We start from the raw sequence: 16,054 nt of genomic DNA, 5'->3' as shown, positions 1-16,054 counted from the left end.
CCTCCAATTTGTCTAGGCCCCTCCGTATCCTATCCCTGCCCTCCAGCGTATCTACCACTCCTCCTAGTTTAGTATCATCCGCAAATTTGCAGAGAGTGCAATCCACACCATCCTCTAGATCATTTATGAAGATATTGAACAAAACCGGCCCCAGGACCGACCCTTGGGGCACTCCACTTGATACTGGCTGCCAACTAAACATGGAGCCATTGATCACTACCCATTGAGCCCGACAATCTAGCCAACTTTCTACCCACCTTATAGTGCATTCATCCAGCCCATACTTCTTTAACTTGCTGACAAGAATACTGTGGGAGACCATGTCAAAAGCTTTGTTAAAGTCAAGAAACAATATATCCACTGCTTTCCCTTCATCCACAGAACCAGTAATCTCATCATAGAAGGCGATTATATTAGTCAGGCATGACCTTCCCTTGGTGAATCCATGCTGACTGTTCCTGATCACTTTCCTCTTGTGTAAGTGCTTCAGAATTGATTCCTTGAGGACCTGCTCCATGATTTTTCCGGGGACTGAGGTGAGGCTGACTGGCCTGTAGTTCCCAGGATCCTCCTTCTTCCCTTTTTTAAAGATTGGCACTACATTAACCTTTTTCCAGTCATCTGGGACTTCCCCCGTTCGCCACGCCATTTCAAAGATAATGGCCAATGGCTCTGCAATCACAGCCGCCAATTCCTTTAGCACTCTCGGATGCAATGCGTCCGGCCCCATGGACTTGAGCACGTCCAGCTTTTCTAAATAGTCCCTAACCACCTCTTTCTCCACAGAGGGCTGGCCACCTACTCCCCATGCTGTGATGCCCAGTGTAGCAGTCTGGGAGCTGACCTTGTTCGTGAAGACAGAGGCAAAAAAAGCATTGAGTACATTAGCTTTTTCCACATCCTCTGTCACTAGGTTGCCTCCCTCATTCAGTAAGGGGCCCACACTTTCCTTGGCTTTCTTCTTGTTGCCAACATACCTGAAGAAACCCTTCTTGTTACTCTTAATATCTCTTGCTAGCTGCAACTCCAGGTGTGATTTGGCCTTCCTGATTTCATTCCTACATGCCCGAGCAATAATATTATACTCTTCCCTGGTCAGTTGTCCTATCTTCCACTTCTTGTAAGCTTCTTTTTTATGTTTAAGATCCGCAAGGATTTCACCGTTAAGCCAAGCTGGTCGCCTGCCATATTTACTATTCTTTTGACACATCGGGATGGTTCGTCCCTGTAACCTCAATAGGGATTCCTTGAAATACAGCCAGCTCTCCTGGACTCCTTTCCCCTTCATGTTAGTCCCTCAGGGGATCCTACCCATCAGCTCCCTGAGGGAGTCTAAGTGTGCTTTCCTGAAGTCCAGGAGCAGAGACATCTCATGTCTGATTGCTGTCTCATTAGAAAATCCAAACTTTCAATAGTTGCTTATTTAAAATTAGTAACTTCATTATTAGGGCAGTCAGTGTGGGAAAGAGGGAAACATTAAAAATATCACATACTTCTCATTGTTCTTTTTACCACTAGAAGAACTGCTGGTGGATCCAGTGCGATTGCGGCTGCCTTTGGAATCTCCATAGCTTTCCCTTCGACCTCCTGGGGATACACGTTCAGCTGAGCTGGTTCTTTTGACAGTACTAACAAAAAAGGGAGTAAGTTATATAGCAGTACATATAAAAGAGTATTTTATTACAAATTGATTTTGATAAACTATACCTCAGAAAGTTTAATTGCACTTTTATTTCTAAGAGCATTAACATACCTATTTAACAAATTACTTTCTAGAACAGATAATGATTTAGGTTACTAAGAACTGAACTGCAGCCGTCAGACTATTTTGCTGGGTATCTACTGCAATGGAGGTTAACATGACTGCCTTTTTGCTTATTTTTCAGTCTACAAGAGGTGCTATACTAGCATCACTGATGCCAGTTGGAATATCCACTGCTCAGGTATACGCGATACATAGACTTCTGAAGCAGAATATCAGAGAGGTCACACTTACAATTTTTGTACATCAGTCCAAACTAAATTTAGAGAATGGAGTGATAGATTTAAAAAGAAAGTATAACATTTGACATTCCTAGCCATATTACACATAATTCTCAAAGTAGGTCAAATTTTGAGCACTAATAAGCTGACCATGTCTCTTCATATCCATTCAGTCTTTAATTCAGTATCAACTACTCTATACTGTACTTTCAACCCAGTTTTAATATACCCAAAGGTGATGAGTAAACTGAGACTTCTTAAATATTTCGGCAGTTTCAGTCATTATCTTGTCAACATGTGACACTCCTACTTACATTTATGAAAAAAAAACATAGATCCTAAAAAGATCTTTTCCCCTTTTCCTCTGTGAGGGAATTCTCAGAGGGCTAATTTGCTCTTCCAACTTTCCTTCCTCCGAATGTCTCTACCAGGAGGGTTTTGCATCACTCTTTAGTGTGCCCTCAGCATCCAGCTCTCTTTAGTTAGACAGAAGACTCAACCATAATCAGTTTTAGTAACTAGCAAAATAGATGGCCGCTTAAGACTTTATATTTAAAGGGGGAGAGAGATTACTGTGGTCACTTCACCAACTTGCCAGACCTAAACCACTATTATTTAGCTGCTAAGTTGCTACCTAACCAAGCACTACTCTGAAAGGATGTCTCCATTTTAAGTTCTACACGGTCAGAAACATCAGATGCATCCTGGAAAGCTTTATGTCAGCTACCATATTCTCTCTTTTGGAGCACCTGATGGTGGTACAAATTGTTTTGGATGCATTCTGATACAAAACCCAACCAAAATGTAAATTATTAAGTTGAAATAAGAATATTCTTTTGGGTGATGAAATAACACAGAGAATATGTGGGTTGCTAAGCTGCATAGGTAGTTGGGAAAAATAAATTGACAACAAGGAAGTGATGGTAGTAAAGGATCAAATCTTGCTTTCAGTTCAAAAATCAGTATATTTTAGGCTGGCCCTGGGTGAAAGGGATAAAGGACATAATGAAAACATTTTAATTTATAATGTAGTCTATTTTAATGTTTCTCCAATTAAAAACTGGTCCTCAAAACACTTACTCTTATGAGTGCCTTTACTTGCATGAATTGCCCACTGAACTCCATCACACCAGTGCATAAAATTAAGCCTATGTTTGTAGGATCAGGGCCTATATTTTGTATTATGTTCACTACCTATGGAATGAAAAGGTAACATCGCTTAATGGCACTAAATTATGCCTTTAAAGATGCAACTTGTTGCATCTATGTTAGATAATTTGTAAGTTACAGAGCACATTTTAATCTCACTTTAAATGTCAAAAATTTAGCAACAAATATTAAATAACTTCATTACTGTCCACAACACAAAATGCTGTCTTCTTTCTGGAGAAAGAAATTTCATTTTAAAAGTATATTAACATGGAAGGACAAAACAAATTTTCTTAAATAAAAATATTTTACAATTCATGTTTTACCATTAATGTTTTGCCTTTAAATATATGAATAATTTCAATTTCACTTGTAAAGTTCTTAAGCTCAGCCTGAAAACAAAAAATTACAAGGACAAGAGAACTGAAATTAAGAATGCTTTCTTTTTAACTAAAGCATTGTCTTCAGTTAAAAAATGTGTGGCAACTTGAGAAGTTTGAACCTTACTCTCAGAAAAGTTCCATATAAAACTGGAGGCTAAGTATGACACTGCTATTGACTAGCACTACTTCATCAATAATGACACAGTACGTTAGATACTGATACTAACACATGCCTGCTAATACATCCCTTGTGCATCCTTAATTATGATTATGTGCCAAATTCTAACCTCAATTACACCTCTGAATAGAAAATAAGGGAAAACCACAAGAAAAATAAGAGAGAACGCTCTATTTTAAGGGATATTTCAGGGAAACACCATTTCCTTTAGCATATCATGTATTTTTCTCTCTCAAGTGGATATTTCTATTGCCTCAAATATACAATGCAATTATCATAAGCTTCAATTTAATGTTTAAAATATTACTTAACAGTTTTAATACATTTAAATACATTTTAAAATAAGGGATGAGTGGTAACCAAAAGGGATAAATCAATTAAATAAAGGATGGTCCCTTAAAATAAGAGACCAGTGGTCACCCTACCTATAAAAACTCTATTATTTTATAGGACCCAAGAGAGAGCTAGACATTTCACAGAAGAACATGGTCCCTGGCTCACTGATTTTACAATTTAGATTTTAGCCTTGACATAATGAGCAATAGTGACAGGCAGTAGGGAAGTGACGAGGCAAGAAAAGATAAGGGTTACGGCAACACCATCATACTGTTAAATCAATTTAAGCATGCACATATTTTGGTATGTCTAATACCATATTTTTATATAATTAAAAACTAAGATGCTACAGTGAACACTATTGACATGCTTATTCTGGACACAGCAGACATACTGATACTTCAACTGGAATTTAAATGAGAAGCATAAGGATCACAGAAACTAGAACACTGATTTATAGGGGTGTACAAGAATATAGAGTCCAGAGTTTGGCCTTCTTAATTAATTTAAGGAAAGGTAGTTTTTAATGGTGCAACACCAGGACAAAATGTTTGACTTACAATACTTAGGAAACAAGATGAAATAAGCAAATATGTTTGAAGGAATTTGCATTATGAAAAATCATCACTATAATGGAGAGAACGTTAGCACAAAAAGTAGAGGTACCATTACTGAGTTAATTACTTTATAAAAGTTCTGGTCCATTTAAACACATTGGTTATGAGTATATGTTGCAAAATTTATTTCTGAAAATACTGAAGGTTGTAACAGTTACTACAATTATGTATTATGATAGAAACACCATCACTAAAATAACCCCCCTGCACAGACTGAGCTATGACAGCAGGGAAAACCTACTGAACTATGACACTACAATACTACCAAGAATCCCTCACCTTACAGTGGTTTTTTTCAGTTTGCATGCATTGAGAAGACTCACAGACCTGTTTAATCCATGACTGAGAGGTGCATAAACAAAGCAGAATAAAAGTGAATACAACAAGTGTGGAACAAGACACATTTAAAACAAACTTACAATTAAAGACACACATAACTGCACATTCAAGATATGAAATTACATGCAAGAGTGAAGTACCATGGATTTTATGGCTCCTCAGTCAGATGTGTGGTCAGTTCAAAATACGTATTTACAGTCCAACAATATATCTATGTATGACAAGAATGTTTAGCAATACTCTGTATATGCTGACCATCTCCGGAGCTTCAACAAGCAGCCTAAATTCTCTTAAAAATCAGAGGATATCATCAACAAATGGATAATATCAAGCTAGAGAACAAGCACTATTACTACAAGGATAAGCATTAGAATATAAATCGTCACACATATATACACACATACAATGCAGTTGTGCAGTAATGGTATAAATATTTAGGATGGTTGCATTGATCAGTGATAAACAAGGCAATGAAAGCCTATGGCAGTAAAGCCTTTACAGCATATTATCTTATATAAAACTATTTTACAGATATTTGAGAGGGTTTAAAAACACTGAAGTAATTTTTGGTATCCTTATACTAGGAAAACAAGGTATTGTATATTTACCATAAGTAATACCAATACCCCAGGGGTCTGTAGTGGGAACAGTCCTACTCAACATATTCATAAATAATCTGGAAAAGGGGGTAAACAGTAAGGAGGAAAAATTTGCAGATGATACAAAACTACTCAAGATAGTTAAATCCCTGGCAGACTGTGAAGAGTTACAAAAGGATCTCACAAAACTCAGTGACTGGGCAACAAAATGGCAGGTGAAATTCAATGATGATAAATGCAAAGTAATGCACATTGAAAACATAATCTCAACTATACATATAAAATGATGGGGTCTAAATTAGCTGTTACCACTCAAGAAAGAGATCTTGGAGTCACTGTGGATAGTTCTCTGAAAAAATCCACTCAATGTGCAGCGGCAGTCAAAAAAGCAAACAGAATGTTGGGCATCATTAAGAAACGGATAGATAATAAAACAGAAAATATCATATTGCCTCTATATAAATCCATGGTATGCCCACATCTTGAATATTGCGTGCAGATGTGGTCAACCCATCTCAAAAAAGATATATTGGAATTGGAAAAGGTTCAGAAAAGGACAACAAAAATTATTAGGGTAGAGAAAGGCTTCCATACGAGGAGAGATTAATAAGACTGGGACTTTTCAGTTTGGAAAAGAGACGACTAAGCGGGGATATGATAGAGGTCTATAAAATCATGACTGGTGAGGAGAAAGTAAATAAGGAAATATTATTTACTCCTTCCCATAACGCAAGAACTAGGGGTCACTAAATGAAATTAATAGGCAGCAGGTTTAAAACAAATAAAAGGAAGTATTTTTTCACACAACACACAGTCAACCTGTGGAACTCCTTGCCAGAGGCCTTTATGAAGGTCAAAAGAGAACTAGATAAATTCATGGAGGATAGGTCCATTCCAGGATGAGCAGGGATGGTGTCCCTAGCCTCCATTTGCCAGAAGCTGGGAATGGGAGACAGGCAATCGATCACTTGATGGTTACCTGTTCTGTTCATTTCCTCTGGTGCACCTGGCATTGGCCACTGTCGGAAGACAGGATACTAGGCTAGACGGACGTTTGATCTGACCCAGTATGGCCGTTCTTATGTTCTTACATTATTGAGAAACTTCATAGAACTCAGAGGGAGAAGACAACATCTAAATGTAACCTGAAACAGCTTTTCTATTACAAAGGTCACAGCTTTAAAATTTAATATAATGGGCCTTTCCAGGACTAGAACAAGTGTTGCTCCACCCTGGCTGCAAATAGTTTTTCCCAAAAAGCATAAAGAGTCTAATTCTAGATATACACAGTCCCAAAATATTGGAGCTTAAGCCCTATCCAGGGCTGATAGCAGCCCATCCTGAATCAAAGACCAGTCTAACAGGGCAGGTTAGGGGCAGAATTAGGTAACTTGTGTAACTGGGTATTTAAAGAGTGCAAGATATTTGAAGTTGCTCAGAGGTTTGCAATATTAGAATAAGTCTGGGTGGAGATGGCTAAGTGGAGAGAGCGGAGGTGCAGTGGTCAAAAGGTATCTGACGAATTAATTAATCATATATGTATTAATGAATATGTTAAACATACTATGACTGTATGGTATATAGATATCTATATCAACAAAAGTGAAGGGTTTTGCTAACTAAAGGGGAAAACTGTGCTGTGTTAGCCTGGCTAATGGGAGTAACCCCAGAAGAAAATATCCTAGTTGGCTTACTGAAATTTCCAAAGTTTATACTAGTGTAGTTCCACTGACTTTAATGAAGCTACCCTGATGTACAAACATCAGAGAAGTTTCAGAGTGGTAACCGTGTTAGTCTGTATCAGCAAAAACAACGAGGAGTCCTTATGGCACCTTAGAGACTAATAAATTTATTTGGGCATAAGCTTTCGTGGGCTAGAACCCACTTCATCAGATGCATGGAGTGGAAAATACAGTAGCAGGCATAAATACCAGGCCTGCTGCATCTATATTTCCATTGGAATTTTCTCTCTCCTCTCTCTCCCGCTCTCTCTCGTTCACATACACACACTCTCTCTCTCTTTTTCTCCTAAATGAAACAGGAATCTAATAATATTCAAGTTCAAGCTGAGCTTTCAGACCCACAATGTTGAAGTGAAGTCAAAATTTGAATCAGAAAATTTGCCAGCCCCAATTAAGGTAATTGTAAATGGTGCACAATTTGGTTTAACAATTTTTGTCTAACATGCTCCCTCACCTTCATTTAAATTAATTAGAATAAATTCAAGAACTCTTTTATGGCTTTAATTGCATTATGCCTTTGAGTGTGATACATTAATATCTTCTATTGTTAGTAACGTAATGTAATAGATTAGTTTTGCCACTCAAAGTTCACTCTAAAGAGAATATTTGTGTTTATATTCCATTTATTTAAAAACTTTTTTCTTAATAGTTGAGGGTATTAAAACAGAAGAATTAATTGAAACTGCATAGTGATTTTGTATTTATGCCAGTTAAAAATCATTGTTGCTCCAGTACAGAATGTCGTACATTAATTCCAAGAGAGAGAGCAATTTCTCAGAGGGCATATGTTGCTAGTTTGGAAGCAACAGGAATTTATCTTATTAAAGTATTTTATACTCTGTACAAAACCATGCTTTTTATAGTGTTCTTTTTGTACCAGTTTGTTTATTTTCATCTTCAGTCCTCACCGTTTTGCTCCACTGTGATCTCTTACAATCTCTTCAAGCAGAGAGAATGAGTGATTATTTCCTTTTGAAAGCTAAGCTATATGCTAGTCTATAGACTGCACCAGAATCCCTACTGAGCAAGATACGGCCTGTATTCTTTTCCCCTACATTTTCTCCTCTTATACTTTTGTCTAATGGCAACAAAGCTATATCAAATCAGCTCCAAAATCTAGGTTTTAATTGGGAATACAAAGCATTACCACTATGCGGTGGATTGCTTCTGGAATATCTAAGTTTACAAGCGGCTGAATGTTTTCAAATCCTTCAGTGTAAAAAGAACAATGATCTTTTGTTTTTGTTTTTACTAACTGAAGTCAGCATAGAATGGTTTCTTTAAAATTACACATATTATGTAAACGAAGCAACAACTTAAGCTTCTAAATGCAAATAAAGAGTTATGTAAAAAAAAGTTCCTTCTTGCTGACACATTTTCATTTGTATCACACACATGCTCTTCCACAGTATTTTAATATGGAAGGGCCCAATATAAATACAAAACAGTTAATGAATTCATTTTTCTCACCATTTGTAAGCATAAAATACTTATTCAGAATAAAGCTACCCCAAATATGGAATATCTGGAGCATAATTTAACATAAAAACTGGGAATCCTATCAGTTAGTTTAGGGGTCAATATCAAAAGCTTTCAGCAGTGGACAATAATCTGCAAAGTAAAAATAGTCTTCCTTTCACAGTAATTCATTGAAGAAGTAGCTCATACCCAAGTGTGCTTTTTAAAATCTCTGTTCCTCCTGAAGTTTAGTTATGTGATGAACTGTAACAGTGTACAATATAGATTTCTGAAAGACAGACTTAAATAAATTTGAAAGTAGCAAATTCTATATTAAAACCTACATTTTAGAATCTATAAAGTGAAAATTTCGTATAAGTACATTTGTAATTGTACCAGTTCATTTAAAAAAAAGATTTTTTTAAAGAAACAATTATCTTACGTACTATAGTACCTGAATTTATAAATTACATTTCTGTGAGAATGAGAGAAATAACACTGTCTTAATAAGAAAAGGAGTACTTGTGGCACCTTAGAGGCTAACAAATTTATTTATTTATTTATTTATGTCTTAATAAGCATCTAGTTAACAGGCAAGATTGCCTATGTCTACTGTTTTTTCTCCCATAAGGAGGTGTCTCAGGTTATTTTCTCACTGTTTATTTAAAATCTATGGGTGAGACTCTCGTCCCCCCTCTGGTCCCCTGACGCTGGGTAGAAAGGTCAGTGAAGAATTTTCACAGAACAGGAACTAAGGAAGACAGCCACCGGCTGTCCTCCAACAAGCCCTACCTAGCACAGGCGAAATGCTGGGGGAAAGGCTACGGAAGGGTAAAGCTGCAGCACATAGCTAGCACAGCAGGGATGCCAGGCAATGATGAGGCATATAGGCTGCAGGGGTTAGCCTGTGGGGCTGTCTAAATTAATCCAGAATCAGGGAAGTGCCAGGATGATTTAAAACCCATTTTAGGTACCCCCAGTCCTGGGCTGCAAGTTCTTTCTGTTCTGCACCTCTTAGTGACAGGGTATGGAATAACACCCTATGTGTACATCTGAAGTATGTTAATACTCATATGCTGCATTTTATTTTGCAATTATTATGTGCAACAACTCTTCTTTGCTAGTGCTAGGGAAAGGAATTATGATGAATAAAATTAAACACCCTAAACGTGCAGTATATACAAATCAGTGTTACTTTACTTCTGAAATACTAAAAACAGTTTTTCTTTTTTAAAATAGGTTCTCACCTGCTTTTGAACATTCTGATGACATTTAACCCATTTAAATTTATCTTTCCTTCCCATCAGCAGGGCTAGTTCAAACAATACTGCTGAACCTGTGTCAAGGTACCTGCAACTGCACTGAGCCCCCAGGTCATAGAGGCCCAACTCCATCTCAGGTAAGCAGAAACAACAGTGTGATGTTTCCTGATTCTATCACTGTGTGGTGTAGAGTATAAACTGCTTTGTGCTGAGAGCTTTGTGGTGACAATAACTTGAACAACCTGGGTAATCAGCAACACTCCCCTTTCATCATGTCAATGGCTGGTTTCCTTCATAGCACATCATATGTTTCTACCTCATGTTTAATGTAAAATCTGTATCCTCTGTATCCCTAGCTCCTTCTACAAACACAAGTAATTTCTGGACACGTTGCTATTCTTATCTCTACAATCTGCCTTCCATGGACTGATAGTATTACCACCACTCAAAGCTGGTTTGGCATTCAAGGTAGGGGAATGTAGAAGGAGAAATCAATCGTACACAGAATCTTATCTTTTGCACCATGGGGCATAACAGACTGGCTCTGTAGTGCGACTCTGGTTTGTCCAAATTGAACCTGCTCCACCAATCCCACTTTTTCCAGAGCTTGAATATGTAAAGGAATACACAAATATGAAGCATACTAATTTTTAAACCACACCCAAGACATTTAAGCAATTTTTAAAGGGACTTAAATACATGTTAATAATAATAAGTCAGAGCAGGGTTGTTTTCACTGGCATAAGTGTTTGCTAAATATGGTTTGAAATAAGTGAATTTCCTTGTACAACACAGAAAATTAGATTTCTACATAAAATAATTTTACTGAGAAAAAGTGACCAATAGCATTATATGACTTTGTCACAGGACTACATGCCTTCCCCAAATTTTGTTTCTTCTATTTTCTAAAACAAAGAACCCTGGCATTACTTTTCAGAACATGTTCTGAAATCCAAAGCAGAAATTTCCTACTCTTAATCTACTAGACTGCAGAATCAAGAAAGAAACACATAAATAATAGACTAATCATTGTATATTTCCAGGGTATTTACTGCAATAACATTTGGCCTGATTAATTAACTTGGTATGAATAGAAAGATGTTGTAAGTATTTTTACAAGATTTTAACTGTAAATCACTTTTTCAATTATCTAGACCATTGCTTTGAAAGTGTTATCTAAAGAGCGAAAAACTGCACATACACACTCATAAAAGCGTTACAACGACATTTACTACTTTCTCAATTAGTTTAATAGTTTCAAGTTTCTCCATACCTCTTTGTGGCTGGTGCCACAGTTTCCTTCCTGGTTCCTGATGGGGAAGGTAGAGAGCCACTTGGTTTCTTTGGTAACACGGTTCCATTATTAACAGTTGTCCTTAAAGGCAGTGTTTGTACCAAGGGTCTAGCTGTAAGACAAACAGATGGTAAAACCACAGCTTGCACTGAAAAGGTCACTTTTTATTTCTGCAGATAACAAAAAAGGGTTACACGCATTTGACAGATGCTTTTGAAGTGTTAACTTTGTTTCAATAAAGTAGGGATTAAAAATTAAACAGGAACAAATTAACTAAACTTCAGCCATAGTCCTATTTATTATAAGGAACTCATTTGGAATAGGCTTCTTATAAGAATTTAAACTGAATATTAAACTAGTAACAAGTTACAGCTGAATAATTTATTGCATTCAGAAATCTCTCATTACAATAACCCTGTAGTCACATTTCTGAAATTTTACTTGCTAAATCTCAGCTACAAGGGGTGAATCATTTTTATTGTTAAACATATTCATAATGACATAAGTGAAATATCCTTTGTACTGCTTAAGGGCCTAATTCTGCAACTCTTACTCATGTTGGGAGCTACTGGAGTACAATGGGACTGCTTACACAAGCAACCCTAAATCACTCCACTCTCCAAAAAAATAAATCCACTTCCCTTCTAGAGCATGTTCAACGTAGCACCAGAAAGGATGGTGAATAGCCTTCTGAGAGGCCTGTGTTCTTCAATAAAGAAGCTATACACTGTTGCTTATGCAACAAGCTTTCCCAAGGTCTATGTCAGGGGTTCTCAAACTGTGGGTCATGACCCCTCAGAGGGTCACAAGATTATTATGTGGGGGTCACAAACTGGCAGTCTCCACCCCAAAACCCGCTTCGCCTCCAGCATTTATAATAGCGTTAAATATAAAAAATGTGTTTTTAATTTGTAAGGGGGGGGGTTGCACTCATAGGTTTGCTGTGTGAAAGGGGTCACCAGTACAAAAGTCTGAGAACCACTGGTCTATATACACTGCGTTAAAAACTTGCTTTTAAGTATTTGGTTTCATGATTGAGAACCCAGCATATATTTTTAAAGTGAGAAAATGCCATTGGAATCAATAGAACCATGGATATTATTAACTGAGATGCTCTACTCATGTCATCTTGATCAAAAAACCCACAATATAGAAAAATAAATTATGTACACACCATATGCATAATTAATTTTTGAACTGTTTTTATCAAAGATTTTCATTCAAATCAACCATATAGTAGTTCACAGCCTTAACCATTGTTTGTTAACAATAGAAACAATGGAAAATATAAAGATAAGTAAATACAGTTATAGAAAGTGTTTTGAAACAGGATCTTTAAATTCTACAGCTGGATTTTAAATGGCTTCTCTTAATTTACGGAGATAATTAGCAAATATGAACTTAGTAACTTTCTTCATGTATTTATATCAGCTGCTTTCAACATGGCTAGTTTTCTCTACCTACAGAAAAAAAACCAAAGAACTGCAATGTTCATAGAGCTATCTGAACTTTGATGGAACTTTACTTCTCATAACTTCTGCTATAAATTATTTCAAATTCTTGCTTACTTGGGGTATTCCTAACTGTGAGGAGAGTAGGAGCTACTGGCTGGGCTAGGTCATCCTCCATTCACCTTTCTAAAGGTGACAAAGTCTTTGGGTTTCGAGGAAGACACTAACCAAAAGAAGGCATCATCAGGAGAAGTGTGATTCAGGAGGCATTCTCTTCCCTCTAAATTAGTATTTAACCAATACCTCAGTCTGATATTAAAAGGTGCATTACTATTGGAGGTACCATCTCTCAGTGAAGCTATAAAACCCAGGTTCTAATCAACTGTTATCATTAAAAGATCCAATTATTAATTATTATTGTTACAAGACCAGAAATGTAACTTCAATCTCCTTGCAAAATTCTAGTTCTGAAAATCATATTCTGCCTATTTAAATTCTCCTTCCATTTTAAATCCTGCCCTACAATGTAGTAGAGCTCGGCTGTTTTAAACAGCTGCTGTGCTTGATGCCCATCAAATGGTTTCGGTAAATAGTTGATATATCAGTTTGTAAAGAACTTTAGAATCCATCGATACTAAAAGAGGCTATATAAAATGTAAACTATCATTAAAATGCTGGAAGCAGCTAGTCAGGTAGCAAGTCTCGGCTGCTGGGCTCTTTCACAACTGGCACCCCTCTCCTGCATCCCAAAGTACACATGTCCGGGAAGCCCATACGACTTCATGAGCTTTGCTCCTGTGAAGGAGCAGGGAAACTGCTGCCTGGCACAGCCGGGGTTAAAGAAAACCTGTGGGCTCAGCTAACCCCGCCTCACTATACCTGCAGCCAATACCAGGCCTGGAGAGGGGAGAAAAGGAGGGAGCCTGGCTCAGTTGCAGGCTGTTTGGGGAGGAAGCAGGAGCTCTCTGTTTGCCTGTCTGAAGGGATGGATCAGTGACTGGTCAGCCAGCACAATCACTAGAGGCAAGTAAACCTTCCCCTGGCAAGGAGAGCCTGCAGCCAAGCCCCAACTGTGGGGTAACTGAACTAACAGAGTCATGCCCCAAACTAAAGAGACTCTAATAAGTAGCAGCCCAGAGAAGCGGGTCTTGACCACCCCCCAGGCAGAAAAACAGACCCATCAACCCATTTAGGGGTTTGAACTACACAAGGCCCTGGGGAGAGTCTGGGTCCCCCTCCAACGCAGCTGACCAATGATCTAGCCACTAGGCTGCTTGGCCACCGAAGGCTCTATCACAAGTGGTGGAGAACATGGGTATCGCCCTAGTCCCTGCCGAAGGGAACTTAAAAAAAAAAACAAAAGCCCAATCAAAAGGGAAGACCTTGAATGGAGATGGAACAGCTGCTGAAATAGATAGCTGAGCAAAACACCCACCATGAACAGCAACAACTCTTGCAGCAGATGGCCACGCAGCTGCAGCAGTTAATTGGTGAACTGGCAGTCCAGCAGGTGGCCTCCATACTGCGACTCAGTGCTCCAGCAGAGACAACTAACCCCACCCCTATCCGGTTTACCAAAACAGGGCCTGAGGATGATCCTGAGGCTTTCTTAGAAACTTTTGAGCAGGTAGCCACGGTAGCCCCAAGACCAATGGGTTGCAGTGCTGACCCCGTACTTAATTGGGGTAGCACAGACCACATATCGTGCTTTAGACGCAGAAGCCATGCCATTATGCTCCATGAATTCCAAAAGAGTGACTACGGAGCTTACGAGGATCTTCGCTCAAGTCGAGGTGCCTCAGAAGATCTTGATAGACAGCCCACAACTGAGCCAGGATCCTTCCTTTTCTCCCCGCTCCAGGCCCAGCATTGGCTGCAAGTATAGCAGGGCATGGCTAGCTGAGCCCACAGGTTTTCTTTAACCCCTGCTGTGCAAGGCAGCAGTTTCTCTGCTCTTTCACACATCCCTCCCCTTATGACTCCACTTGAGGTCTGCCTCCCCTCCCCCAACTGTTCTTCACCATCCTATGAGAAATCAGCATTCAGATGGAGCTTTAGCTATCTAGCTCACTTGTTGGTCCTTTGTCATGACCTCAGCCCTTCAGCTGGTTGTTGGTAGTGCTGTCCCCTTTCAGGGTGCTGAAAAGTCCAGTGCTTCAAGAGGCCAGTCTTCCTAATTGGGGCATGCAGTCCCTGGTCTCTTTGAGTTTGGCCCACTTGCTCCAGTCCTTAATAAACCCTCTTGCTGAGTTTAGTAGGGAAACCCAGTCCTACCTCTTCCCTACGTTCCAGGCCAAGGCCCAGTATAAAGCGGTTACACCAATCTCTCCCCAACCCTTTACTGTTTCCCTGGCCTGCTTTCTATTGAACTCCTCCTGTATACTGTTCCCCTGGTTCAACCCTAAGGTACTCTCCTCCCGAGATTCTGTGGGTGGCTTCTCCTCCACCTGTATTGTGAGCCCCTGCTCCATTTCCAGGGGCTTCTCAGCCTCTCTGGCACTCACCAGGTTGTGTTTCAAACCATCCGTATTGTTTCCTCTCTTAAAGCAGGATTCCACTCCCAACCATCCCCAGCTCTCTTCTTGGAGCGGGGGTTATGAGCCATGAAGTTAGGCCATGCGCTATCTTTTTCAGGAAGGAGCTCACCTCGGCCTTCCTCCTGGAGCTGGGGTTGTGGTTCAGGCAATCAGATCTCCCTACTCCAGACAGGAGTCTCCCCCAGCTCTCTTCTATGGAGCTGGGGTAATGGTTTGGGCAAGTTGACAGAACAAGGAGCCATGGTCTCAAGTTGCCGTGAGGGAGGTCTAGGTTGGATATTAGAAAACACTATTACACTGGGAAGATGGTGAAGCACTGGAATGGGTTTCCTAGTTAGGTGGTGGAATCTCCATCCTTAGAGGTTTTTAAGGCCTGGCTTGACAAAGCCATGGCTGGGATGATTTAGTTGGTGTTGGTACTGCTTTGAGCAGGGGTTGGACAAGATGACCTCCTGAAGTCTCTTCCAACCCTAATCTTCTATGATTCTAAGTTACAAGGCTTTAGCCAGCTTCACCCTCAGGTGGGTGCCTTTTCCCAATTAGTCCTCTATCTTGGAGGATTCCACAGGACAGCCTTTTCCTGCTGATCTCTGCCCTGCTATGAGAGAGGAGGTGGCAAATATGCTAGTCCCCTTCTCCCAGATCATTCCCAACTGATTGGGTGAGAGGGGATTCTTGCTCTGACCACTCTGCAAGGCTTCTGGTCCTGGCCTTTAAAGAAACAGT

The 16,054-nt window shown here is 39.1% G+C and overlaps 1 protein-coding gene across 4 annotated transcripts in view; it reads right to left on the bottom strand.

The window, feature by feature from the left end:
* The window catches only part of EML1 (EMAP like 1), a 200,274-nt gene that overhangs the window by 65,530 nt on the left and 118,690 nt on the right, over positions 1-16,054 (bottom strand). For all 4 annotated transcript variants that reach the window (XM_073349634.2, XM_073349633.2, XM_073349636.2 and 1 more), the window contains exons 3-4: positions 11,320-11,452; positions 1,494-1,628 (exon numbers count right to left, since the gene is read on the bottom strand). In XM_073349634.2, coding sequence (XP_073205735.1) covers positions 1,494-1,628; positions 11,320-11,452 — 268 coding nt within the window. The remainder of the gene's footprint in view (positions 1-1,493; positions 1,629-11,319; positions 11,453-16,054) is intronic.

Source organism: Lepidochelys kempii, chromosome 6, assembly GCF_965140285.1.
Source record: "Lepidochelys kempii isolate rLepKem1 chromosome 6, rLepKem1.hap1, whole genome shotgun sequence".
In the NCBI taxonomy this organism is placed as follows: Eukaryota; Metazoa; Chordata; order Testudines; family Cheloniidae; genus Lepidochelys; species Lepidochelys kempii.
Note: the sequence above shows the minus strand (reverse complement) of the source record. Positions and strands in the feature narration are given on the sequence as shown.